At 34.9% G+C, this 13,465-nt stretch overlaps 1 protein-coding gene and 1 pseudogene across 1 annotated transcript in view; both read left to right on the top strand.

Moving 5' to 3' along the window:
* Positions 1-13,465, top strand: part of CFAP47 (cilia and flagella associated protein 47) — a 493,129-nt gene that overhangs the window by 175,585 nt on the left and 304,079 nt on the right. Inside the window, exon 30 of the mRNA XM_081563532.1 lies at positions 4,827-5,048. Within this exon, the coding sequence (XP_081419658.1) occupies positions 4,827-5,048 (222 nt within the window). The remainder of the gene's footprint in view (positions 1-4,826; positions 5,049-13,465) is intronic.
* Positions 5,995-10,721, top strand: LOC145536497 (ras-related protein Rab-11A pseudogene; annotated as a pseudogene).

Here is a 13,465-nt window from a genome sequence, read left to right as displayed (position 1 = left end):
TAACTAGATGGGCTGTATTAGAAGTTTTGCATCTATACACAGGCGTGAGCTTGGTTACTCTAACTGTTTAGTTTTCTTATAAGTTATCTTTTTCAGTTTTTTAATAAATATTATCAGCATCATAGATTGAATTACTAATATTTTCAGCTTTTCCTATGCAGAAAGAAAATTAATGCAGTAAATACACTGGATATTTATAGACTCAATCATAAATCATCTGACTCCAGGGAATTTTTTAGAGAATTTATTCCCTTATAATTTTTCAGTTTTCTGTTTTGTTGTTTTTTTCTACTGAAAAGTATATCTAGTTTTAGTGTATTCTAATTATTTTTTTTTAATTTTCAGAGAAATCATTGAGCATTTGCAATTCATTATGTAACACTTGTAGTAGTATGGTTTGTATGTTTAAGATCTCTATACTTTTAATTTTATATTTTCTTGATTTAGATATTTTACTTTCATGTCTCCTAATGAGTAAGTTGTTGTAGTCATTTATTCATCTCTCCATTTTCTAATTAATACTGATTGGTTTTCTTTGTGATTTACTTTTCCTTTAAACTTGAATGGTATGCTTAATTATTTTCAGGTCTATAAATGTATTTCTAAGCCACATTGAATGCATCCCAGAATTTTTGCTATTAAGCATTCTCATTTTTGTTGTTTTTGATAGAGCTTATGATTTTAATTTTCAGTTTCTAATATTTTAATATAATATTGATTGCTAATTTGTTGTATGTTATTGCATTCACGTGTCATTATTTACTTGCTGATTCTCACTAATTGTTGGGCATTTACTTCTGTTATTTTGTTCTGTATTTTCTTAAAAACAATGCCAAGATTGGATGTATCTGTTTACAGATGGTTGCAAACATTTCTAGATGTTATATAGGAAGGTTCTCAGAGGTGGGATCACTTGATCAAATAATATAAGGTTTAAAAAGCTCTTACATTTTTGGATGATTTCCTGGTAACTGTTCTGTTTTTTATCACTACTGGTGACTTTGTGGATCTCCTTGTTTCCTGATGGAACTGAGAACTTTGATTTTTTTGATAAATGAGAAATAGCTCATGCATACAGCCTGGGCAAAGGCAGTTCTAGCGGAGTAGGAGGGCCTCTCTAGCTCTGGGAAAGAAGCTATTCACAACCAAAAGACTTTGAATTGTTACATTGTCCAAGTAACAGTGTTATTGAGTGGTAATTCTTTGTTTGGAATCTTTGGATCATGGACGGTCAGGCTAAGAAGATACTTCTTCAAGGTCATGTAATGTTGCCAATAGTTGACCCCCTCCTCCTACATTATCCTATACAGCTAGAATCATTCAGTGTTTCTGATGAGAAGTCTGATGTCATATTTTGTGAGTCTGTATGTTCAATCGCTCAGTCATGTCCGACTCTTTATGCCCCCATCTTTGCGCCCCCGTGGATTGCAGCATGCCAGGCTTCCCCTTCCTTTACCATCTCCCAGAACTTGCTCAAACTCATATCCATTCAGTCAGTGATGCCACCCAACCATCCCATTCTCTATCGTCTTCTTTTCCTCCTGCCTTCAATCTTTCCCAGCATCAGGGCCTTTTCTAATGAGTTGGCTCTTCGCATCAGGTGGCCAATGGCCACCTGATTTTTTGGGTACCACGTTCATGCTCTCAAAGTTATTTTGTGGTTTCCATTATTTCTGCTAATCTCCTATTCTGCAAGTTATTTAAATAAAATCTGAGTGTGGGAACATTTTATATCATTCAATCTACTTGGCGTTCAGCAGGCCCTCTCACTTAGAAAACTCATTTTTAACTGTTTTTCTCTGCCTCATTTTCTGCTATTTCCTTCCCTTAATTGTCTCTATTTTCTCCTTTCTCTCTTAATCTCCTCTTAGAATGATGGTGAACTTCCATGACTAATTCAAATATGCAACTGTAGTATACTTTTTGTGGTGCATTGCCAATGGAATGTCTTTCTTTATATTTAGTAATGCTTTGTGCCTTAAATTCTAAGTTGTATTTTATTAATATAGGCATTTTACTTCTGGTTACTATTTACATAACATTTTGAATCTTTTACATAGATCTTTATTTCTTAGGATTTTGGTTATGTCTCTTTGTATACCACATATTTAGCTTGTTTCATATTATTCTTTTTCCTTTAATTCAAGTTTATGATTTGTATAAATTTAATGCAATTACTATGAATCTAGATTTAGATCTGTGATGTTTTTAAGTTCTTCTGTTTTTCTGTCTACCCTCTCTCTCGTTTTTTGCCTTCTTTTGGATTGATAAATGTTCTCTTCTTATTTTATGATTTATCCTCTACAAGCTTGGAAGTACACTTGTATAATTCTTTTAATGATTACTTTACACATTATGTCATACATATAAGTTATTGAAGTCTTATCATAATTAATAATTTTATTCTCTTCCCTGATGTTACAGGGAATTATATGTTGACTTTATTATCTTCCTTCCAACGTACACTATTGTTGTATAATTATATACTTTATACATATAATATGTAAAATATCTAGAGTGTATGTATATCCCAGATATTGATGCTATTATTATTTAATCAGTCAACATTTGCTCATATATTTACTGATTTAATTTTTCTTCATTCTTTTTATATCTTTAATTTCTCACACAAGATGATTTTCTTCCTCTGAAATAATTATCTTTAGATCTTTTCATTAAAGTCATTTGGTAACAAATTCTGTATTTTGTTTCTGAAAATAGCTGTATTTTTTTACCTTTATTCTAATTGTATAATTTGTTTGGTATAGGATTTAAGGTTGGCAACTATTTTCTTTAAGCTTATTTGAACTGTGACTTTCTTTTGTATTCTGTTTCTGTTAAGTCATCTGAAACTTTAATTTTTGCTGCTTTCAAGATATTTTCTTTTTGTGGGTAAGGGGAGCACTTTTAAGAGTTCGTTTTATATTTGGTTTCAACAGCTTTACTCTGAAGTGCCTAGGTAAGTTTTCTTTGTAGTTATTCTCATTGGGCTTCATAGTGATTCTTTCACCTGTAGTTTGATTTTTTTTTTTATTGTCAATTTTGAAAGTTCTCACCCTGTATCCTTTCAAATTATGTGACTGCTGCATTCTTTTGGGCTCCTCTTCTTTGCTCAGTCTCCTATATTCCCCATCCTTTTGTTGTTCTGTATTGCAATATGGTACTTTCCTATGGCCTTTATTTCAGTTCATTAGTTTGCTTTTCACTTGACTTAACCTGCTGTTAAACTCATCCATTGCTCTCTTAATTTTACTTACTGGATTTGCTTATCTGTAAATTTTCCATTTACTCATTTTTAAATATAATTTATAGTTCAGTGACAAGATTCTCAATTTTAAACATAGTATGTGTACTGAATTTAAAATCTGGCTTACAACTATTATAAATGGGGCCTCTGTGTGCCCACTTATTATTTATTATTTCTTTCCATTTGCAGTCATTTTTCCCCCTTTTTTATTTGTTCATTGATTTGTTTTAATTCTGTTTTGGTCTATCATTTATCTTTTTCATAGAAATATTTTAAGGCCTATGATGGTGCTAATTTTCTCCATAAAGCGTTTGATTTGTTGGTGATTTCAGGATATACTAGGTTTATTATGTAGCTTACTTTTCAGAAGGTTGAGGAGAGAAAGGTCAAATAACTTTCATAAAGTCACAGAATAAGTGTCAGAGCAAGGCTTTGAGGAATGATACTGAAACCCTTAAAACTTGTAGTTTCTTTTGAATTTGCTCTATAGCCCTACTAGCTACTAAACTAGAGAACTGCCATTCAAAATGGCCCCTTGGGGACATTTGTGATTCTCATTGCTAGCAACCAAATATGCAGAATAGTATTAGATATTCCATAAACCATAGGTAGCAAGAATTGGTTGGAATTTTTTTTTTCACTCCATTTGAAAATTAACATGCATCACAACTTGGTATGTGAGGTATCAGGAAATAGAGATTGTAGTATCTTACATAAAGAGCAGAAAAATCACAACTTGGTATGGGAGGTATCAGGAAATAGAGATTGTATCGTCTTACTTAAAGAGCAGAAAAATATATGGAAACAGTAGCTCTCTGGACTTTATCTTTAAGATGAGGATCCTCACTCATGTGGCCAGTGTGCAGGATGTGCCCTTCTAAATATTAAAGTATCAATATTGAGCAAATGTATATAAATGTGTCTTTGTGTGTGTGTGTATATATATATGTGGGCGTGTCTGTGTGTGTTTGATGAATGTTTGAAATGTCTTATAAATTATTATAAGCATTATTGTCTCCAATTTATACTGTACAAAATTGAGTTGAAAGTGAAAGTCGCCCAGTCGTGTCTGATTCTTTGTGACCCCATGAACTGTATCCATGGAATTCTCCAGGCCAGAATACTGGAGTGGTTAGCCTTTCCCTTCTCCAGGGAATCTTCTGACCCAGGAATCAAACTGGGGTCTCCTGCATTGCAGGCGGATTCTTTACCAACTGAGCTATGAGGGAAGCTCACAAAATTGAGTTAAATAAGTTTAAATAACTCATTATACTCACACAATTGTAGATAGTGGGTCTAGAATTTAACCTTTATTCTATTTTTCCAAAGCCCTTAACATTTTCTAATCACATTCCAGTCTTTCAGACTTGACAGCAACACCATTAGACAATGATGTGTGCTTAAAACAAGTTACTGGAAAGCTCTGGGGTTATTAAGAAAATCTAATTTTTACTCACAAAAAATAGGTAAATGAAGTGAATTGTATAATTTCTCATTTGATTTTAAATAGAAATGTATTTAGTCATTGAGAATTTTTTTTATAACATTTTAAGATGCTTTTAATTTTATTTTCCCATAGGGATGTGTATAAAATACAAGTGTACTCATCAGCCCTATCAGCTAAAAAATTTTCCAGACAGAGTGACTTTTCCAAATATAATAAGACCATTTATGATGTGCTGATCCACCTGTGTGGAAAAATGCCACCTGGAATTAATTCAAGTCAGTCTTTACCTGTGGATTACCCTGAAAGGGTGATTCAGCTTCATTGGCAACATTCTTTACTTCTTGACTTTCTCAGGTAAGAGAATGGGTATACTATTTAAAAATGTAATTGTGGCATGGATGGATAGATAAGTAAGTAGATGGGTGGGTAGATAGATAAACAGACTTTGCTATTATTTGTCTTTTTGTAAAATATTTCCTAAGTTTCTATAATATATATATATTTATATGAAACTGTAATATATACATAAAGAAGTCATAGAAAATAAGCATTTTGTGACCTATTGAATTTATCATCTAAGGCAATCATTCTCAAACTTTATCATGCATCCAAATCATTGAGATGGTGTATTAAGCAGGTTACTGACTCTTCCTCACAGAGTTTATGATACTAATTTGCATTTATAACAGGTTTCCAAATGATACTGATACTTCTGATCTATGACCTCATCTTGAGAATCTTCATGTAAGGCAACTATAGAAATTTGTTGAACTAAAAAAAGGATGAAATCAATAAATGTATTCCTCAGATTACTGTTAGTATAATCTCAAATTCTGGGTACTGTGAACTTTTAGTCTGCATATTAAAGTGTCTTAATATTTTAAAAAGTACGCATATGAAGGGTTCCATAAATGGCTGATAGAAAATACCAGGAAAATGCTTGTCGGCATAATGTCTTATGTTCCTCTGCAGGGATTAAATGGCAAGTGGCTTTCATTAAAAGTCTCAGGGGAATGTTGGTGAATTTATAACACTTCCTCTGCCTCTATTTGCAGTATCTTTGTCCACTGGAACTCTCCCCATCCATAGGCAGTGTTACTACTCCAACTTCTATGCTCCTGTAACCACTAAGTTACTAACTACCACTGCATAACCATTTGTTACTTGTAACTATTTATGGGCTTTATGAAATAAATAATATATTTTGAAATATAATATTGTGTTTTTATATGTTGCTACTTTGTATATGGAATCTACTCCATAGTTGGCCAGAGATGTTCATTCACCTTCTTTGGCAGAGATGGGGGTGGAGGGTAAGAAGAGGAAACTTACAATAGGAATGCAAATGAAAGATTTGATGTTCAGTTGTTTTTTTTTTTAATTTCCAGATCAGAATTTTTCAGTCCCTAACAATACTATAGTCTTAAAAATTAGATGGTACTGGACAAAATATTTTTTCTTTGTGTCTTAGGCTGTTACTAATATGTCAGTAACCAAAACTGGCTTAAGTTTCTTGTCGCTTAAAAGGGATATAGGAGTTTCAAAGTCACTGAAGGTGACTGAGTTAAAACACAGGCAATCTGTTATGGAGGCTGACTGAATCAGAGGGACTCCACTGAACAGGCAGAAGAGTAGGAGATGGCTGTTTCTGCAGCCACAGTATTAATGAAAAACATGTGACGACTAGGAAGTGACTGGAGCAGTTATGAGAGACCCTTTTGGTTCTGGGTGGGACTAAGAGGAGAGGTTCAAGATCCCCATCTCAGGCCTCAGCAGCAGATGGCCACATGTCAACTAGGCTCCAGGTGGAGAGGGAGGTCATTGCCAAAGAGACTGAGGATCCATAAAAGTAATGCCATATGCATGCAGATACACGAGTCCCTCTCCCCTACCTCTTGGAAGCCCACTTCAGGGCTGACCCACATTCTGAGAGGCCTTACACAATGTGGAGATCCTTCCTTTATAAAATAATATCAAATTCAAATTACAAAAATTATATACATAGCTTTAGAAGAAACTCACAAAAGTTAGGCAACCTGAAATTGACACTTTATTTGCTCTTCCCAGATGCCATCTTGTTGGGGGGATGGGAAGGTCTGAAATTTTGACTGTCTATCCCAAAGAACAAAGTTGCTGTAAAGAGACTGTTCAAGGTAGAAGAGACTAAGATATGTGAAGATCCAAGACTACATTCCACCCTGTTCCTCTACAACCAGTCTGGGTGGGAGAATGAGAAAGATGCTGTCAGTTAAGGAAAACAGCACATTTGTGTATAACTATATAAATTACTTTGAACACCACTGACTTACTCATGAATCTGTGTATCCCATTAATATGTAAGCATGCTGAGGACAGGAAGCATCTCTGATTCATCTGGCATCTCTAACACCCAGGGTCATTGATAACATGGAATGGAGCCAAGTTCATTAAATATTTATTTATTAATATTGTCTCTCACAGAGATTTGCTTTTTAAACTTATGTAGTGAAAGGAATAAAACCTTGAAATTGGATCTCAGGACAGTCATAAAACGGTATGGAAACTTTTGTGAAATATAAAATTTAAGACTAAAAGGAGAAAAGGTAGTGAATTTGCATTCTAAAAGAAGTATAAGCAGTAAGAAAGGGTCAAGTGGGAGAAAGGTAGGGTGTATAATACTATGACTGCCGTACATTGAACACTATGTATAATGTTAAACCATAAAGTCTTAAAAATAACTTTTAAGGCTTTTATTCCATAATATCTGTTAGTTTGCTAGAGAAACCATAACAAAATACCACAGACTAGAAGCCTTAAACAATAGAAATTTTTTCTCACAGTTTTGGAACTTTGAAGTACAAGATCAAGGTGTCTGCAAACTGATTCTCTTCTGAGGCCTCTGGCTTGGCTTGCAGACAGACGCCTTCTCTCTATATCCACATGGTCTTTCCTCTGTGTGCATAAATCCCTGGTGTCTCTCTGTGTGTCTAAACTCCGTATTCTTATAAGGACACCAGTCAGATTGTGTGTGGGCCCAGTCTGAGGGCTTCCTTTTACCTTAATTACCTCTTTAAAGGCCTTAACTCCCAATGCAGTCAACATTCTGAAATACTGAGGGTTAGGGTTTTAACATATGACTTTTGGAAGCACGTACGTCAGACCACAATAATACACTATGTCTTCTATTTTTTTTTAATGTCATGTAAGTGAGTTATATTTTACAATAAATTTATATTTCTATATTTGAAATAATATGCTTAAGGTTTTCTGTCTTTTGTGCCTGTTATGGAATGAATTATGTCTCCCCAAAGTTCACACTTGTTGAAGCCCTAACCCCCAGTGTGACTGTGTTTGGAGATAGGGCCTTTTTGATGTAATTATGGTTAATGGTGTCATAAAGGTGGGACCCGAAGCTGTCTCCTAAGGAAGAGAGGTCTCACCAGAAACAGAATTGGTTGGCACCTTGCTTATTCTTGGAATTCTTGCCTCTAGAATTGTGAGAAAATAAATTTCTGTTGTGCAAGAGACCCAGCCTGTGGTATTCTCTTATGATAGCCTGAGTTGACTAATACAGTGCCTAATATCCTTTGATATAATTTCATTTGTTTATATTCAGTAATCATTTTTATAATGTGATTTTCATTGAAAAAATAAAATTTGTAATTTGTAATTTCTATAATATAAAAATATAAAAGCAGAATATAAACATCATGTATCCTACATTGAAACTGTAAAGTAGGATATCACATAAAATAAAGCTTCTGTAACTGTTACTTTCTAATTTCATTGACTATTTTTTTAACTTTGGTTAACATTTTACTATATTTCCTTCAAGTCAAGTTTATGGTATTTATTTCTTAGTTGAAATTTCCTTCCAAACATATTTTTAAATTTTTATTTATTTATTTTATTTTTGGCTGTATTGGGTCTTCATTGCTGCATGAGCTTTTCTCTCATTTCAGAGGGCTTCTCTCTAGTTGCAGTGTGTGGACTTCTCATTGAGGTGGCTTCTCTTGTTGCAGAGTATGAGCTCTAGAGCTCATGGACTTTAGTGGTTGCAGTGCATGGGCTGGGTAGTTGTGGTTCCCAAGCTCTGGAGCATAGGCTCAATAGTTGTGACACATGGGCTTAGTTGCTCCGAGGTATGTGGAATATTCCCAGACCAGGGGTCGAACCTGTGTCTCCTGCATTGGCAGGTGGATTTGTTACCACTGAGCCACCAAGGAAGCCCCACCCACCCACCTTCCAAACATATTGGAATCCTGCTTTTTTTAAACTTAAACTTTTCCCCATGTTAAAAACTCTTCATAAACCTCACTTGCAATGAGATACCATTGTTTTCAGAACCATTCCCAGTCTGTTGGACTCATTGATTTTTAAAGTAAATTGTTCATATACTAAAAAATATACTTAGAAAAATTAACCCTCTTCCCTTTATACATAAACTTAATTTCATTTGTGATTTCACTTCTTTTCTCTTTGAAAATTTATACCAGTATTTCTGAGCAACAGCATAAAGAAGTGATTCTGGAACAGTACACTGAAGTGTAGATTAAAAGCATATGACTTTTGAATCAGACAGATGAAAGCTTAAATTGTAACTTTTTTGTACTTTTATGACTTTGCATGAGTTATTAATACTTAACGTGTTTAAGATCCAATTTCAGTATCTGTAAAGTTGATGATGATAATTACTAAACTTCTTTGATTGATAAAAAGTATTAGAAATAGAGACTTCCCTGGTGGTTCAATGCTAAGACTCCACGCTCCCAATGCAGGGGGCCAGGGTTCAATTCCTAGTCATGAAACTAGATCCTACATACTGCAACTAAGAGTTCACATGCCAGAACTAAGACCTGGTAGAGCCAAATAAATTATTTTTTAAAATAATATAGATAATAAAATGTATATTAGATGACCCATAACAGATTTTTATTATTAATTTAAATTATGATCCATGGCTTTGATATGCCAAAATGTTTTCTTAAATTATTCCAGTATGGTAACCATTGTGATATTTCAGGAAATAGAATATTTTAAAAATCTCTTCATCTATTAGAAATAAATGTTTTGTTGATACAAGAATGCCAGAAGGGACTTCCTTGGCAGTCCAGTGGTTAAGACTTCACTTTCCAGTGCAAGGGTGTGCTGGCTCAATCCCTGGTTGGGGACCTAAGAACCAAAAGACATAAAGCAGAAGCAATATTGCAACAGATTCAGTAAGGACTTGGTGCACAAGTGCACATCAAAAAAATGGTGCACATGAGAAAAAAAATCTTTGAGGGGTTCTTTACTGGGTCTGGCAGCTGAGGCTCGGTGCTCAGGTTACCCCTGCTGTGACGCCCCCGGGTCCCACCGGTACCACTGCTGCTCCCAGCCCTTCACTTCTAGGCCGCGCAATGCTCACCCTGGCGACGAGTACAACTACCTCTTCAAAGCTGTCCTTACTGGAGATTCTGGTGTTGGAAAGAGTAATCTCCCGTCTCGATTTACTTGAAATGAGTTTAATCTTGAAAGCAAGAACACCATTGGAGTAGAGTTTGCAACAAGAAGCATCCAGGTTGATGGGAAAACAATAAAGGTACAGACACGGGACTTGGCAGGGCAAGAACAGTACCACGGTACAACATCAGCATACTATTGTGGAGCTGTAGTTGCCTTATTGGCTTATGACATTGCTAAACATCTCACATATGAAAATGTAGAGCGATGGCTAAAAGAACTGAGAGATCACGCTGATAGTAATATTGTTATCATGCCTGTGGGCAATAAGAGTGATTTGCGCCATCTCAGGGCAGTTCCTGCAGATAAAGCAAGAGCTTTTGCAGAAGAAAATGGTTTGTCATTCACTGAGACATCTGCTCTAGACTCTACAAATGTGGAAGCTGGTTTTCAGATAATCTTGACAGAGATATACCGCATTGTTTCTCAGAAGCAAATGTCAGACAGACAGGAAAATGACATGTCTCCAGGCAACAATGTGGTTCCTATCATGTTCCACCAACCACTGAAAACAAGCCAAAGTTGCAGTGCTGTCAGAACATATAAGGCGTTTCTCTTCTCTCCTAGGAGGGTGTGTATAGTCCAATTCCCAGGTCTGAGATTTAAATTTATTTGTAATTCTTGTGATCATTTTTGTGTTTATTACTTCCTCATACTTATGAATTTTTCCATGTCTTAAGTCTTTTGACTTTAGCTTTATGAAAACATCCATTTGTTCCAAATGACTGCAGCTTTTTTTCATGCTATGGCTTCACTAGCCTTAGTTTAATAAGCTGAATGTTTGGATTCCTCAATTACTGTTTACTTTTCATCATGGAAGCTGTCACTGTAGGACATAATAGAACTTGATCCCTTGAAGTTCAGACCTATTGGTCTTGATTAAATCAAATTAAGAAGACTGTAGAAATAAGCTATCATTTTGCCACAGGGCAGCTGATAATTAACATACTCTCCTCTCAGTACAGAGTATATTTCCATAAATCTAAGAATTGCCCTATAAACATAGCAGAATTTTGAGAGCTTATACATTTTCCATAATTCTGGAAGTCAGTTTCTAAAATGCCTCAATAGGGTTATGTGGTTTAGTAAATTTGTTTTTTAATTTTTGTAAACATCAAAGTTGATTACAGAGGGGCAAACACTTTTTTCTGGACAAGAATTATCTTAATAAACACAAAAGACTGTGATGATTTCAGTAGTAGCATGGTTATGAGGCCATAAGTTACACAATGCTGCCTGGCAGGCTGCGAACTGGAGAGACTGGTGGAATTCCATCTGAGGTGCCTCTGTTACGGTAATCAGGCAGCCCAAGTCATTTAACTTATCTAATTTCCCAGCAGTAATGTGGCATTTTATTGCTCAGGCAATAACTGGTTTAATGCTCTTAGTATCCGAAGGCGAATTGTTAATTTTGTCTTAAAACTTTCCAGTAAATGCAACCTAGTTTTACCACCATAGCCACCAGCATGCATGGATAATTATTTTAACAATGCTGATTTTTGAGTTTTGTAGTATATTATGGAATATAGTCCAGTTAAATATCTGGTTTCAGTATGTCTAAAGAATACAAGAGAGGTTAATTTCTGCTCAAGTGGTACCACTTAAAGGCATGTATTCTTTTAGTACGTAAGATGAAACAGTACCTTGAGTTTAAATAGAATGCATTTAGGCATTGTACAAACCTGAGAGTTTTCTTCCACTACGTTATTGAAATCAATAGAGCAGCTCATTTTTCATTCCGAAATGTGCACACTAATATTTAGTTTTATTTTTTTGTGGATAATATTAAGCACTTAACTCTGAAGTGTCTGAAAGTTGTGTCAACTAAACTGATAGTATTCAGGATGGTGGAATATCCCCAAAATATACATGTGTGTGGGCTTGCCTAGATTGCTGTGTTCCGTAGTTAATTTTCTGTCTTTTGCAGTGCTCATGACGTGAGGCGCACGAAAGGCATTGCTGTTGATTTAGTTTTCCTCTGTAGCCATTTTATTATTTTGGTATATTGGTTATTAAGATACTACCATCTCCTTGTAAATCCCTACTTTGTATTTTATGCATGCTCTGTAACTTGATTTTTTTTTTAAAGTTACTGATTTGGAATATATTCACATTCTAATAAACAGTTATAGGGAGACTATTAAAAAATCATTAAAAAAAAATGCCAGAAAACAAGTATTTATCAAAGATGTCTTTTTTTAATTTTTATTTTTTTTAAATGTTATTGAAGTTGATTTACAGTGCTGTGTTAATTTCTCCTATACAACAAAGTGACTCATATATATATATATGCATATATATGTATATTCCATATTCTTTTCCATTATGGTTTATCACAGGATATTGAATATAGTTCCCTGTGATATATAGTAGAACCTTGTTGCTTATCCATTGTATATACAATAGTTTTTATCTACTAATCTCAAACTCCCAATCCTTCCCTCCCTATCCCTGCTTTGGAAAACACAAGTTTATTCTCTATGTCTATGAGTCTGTTTCTGTTTCATAGATATGTTCATTATATTTGTCTTTATCTTTCTCACTTACTTCACTTAGGATGATAATCTCTATTTCCATTCATGTATGCTGCAAAGGGCATTATTTCATTCTTTTTAGGGCTTCCCTCATAGCTCAGTTGGTAAAGAATCTGCCTGCAATGCAAGAGACCCCGGTTCGATTCCTGGGTCAAGAAGATCTGCTGGAGAAGGGATAGGCTACCTACTCCAATATTCTTGGACTTCCCTTGTGGCTCAGCTGGTAAAGAATCCACCTGCAATGTGAGAGACCTGAGTTCAATGCCTGGGCTGGGAAGATCCTCTGGAGAAGGGAAAGGCTACCCACTCCAGTATTCTGGCCTTGAGAATTTCATGGACTAAGTCCATGTGGTCACAAAGATTTGGGAATGACTGAACGACTTGCACTTTCATTCTTTTTATTCCTGACTAATATTCCATTGTGTAAGTATATACATACATATATATATATATATATATATATATATATATGTATATTCCATGTTTTGTTTATTCATCTTTTAATGAACATTTAGGTTGTTTACATGTTTTGGCTATTGTAAGTAGTGCTACAATGAACACTGGGACACATGTACTTTTTTAAATTTAGTTTTGTCTAGGTATAGGCTTCCCTGATAGTTCAGTTGGTCAAGAATCCGCCTACAATGCAAAAGACCCAGGTTCAATTCCTGGGTCAGGAAGACCCCCTGGAGAAGGGATAGGCTACCACTCCAGTATTCTTGGGCTTCCCTTGTGGCTTAGCTGGTAAAGAATCCA

The sequence above is a fragment of the Giraffa tippelskirchi genome, chromosome X (genome assembly GCF_054371585.1).
Source record: "Giraffa tippelskirchi isolate mGirTip1 chromosome X, T2T-mGirTip1v1.2.pri, whole genome shotgun sequence".
Taxonomy (NCBI): Eukaryota; Metazoa; Chordata; class Mammalia; order Artiodactyla; family Giraffidae; genus Giraffa; species Giraffa tippelskirchi.
This window is presented reverse-complemented; position numbering and strand designations above follow the sequence as displayed.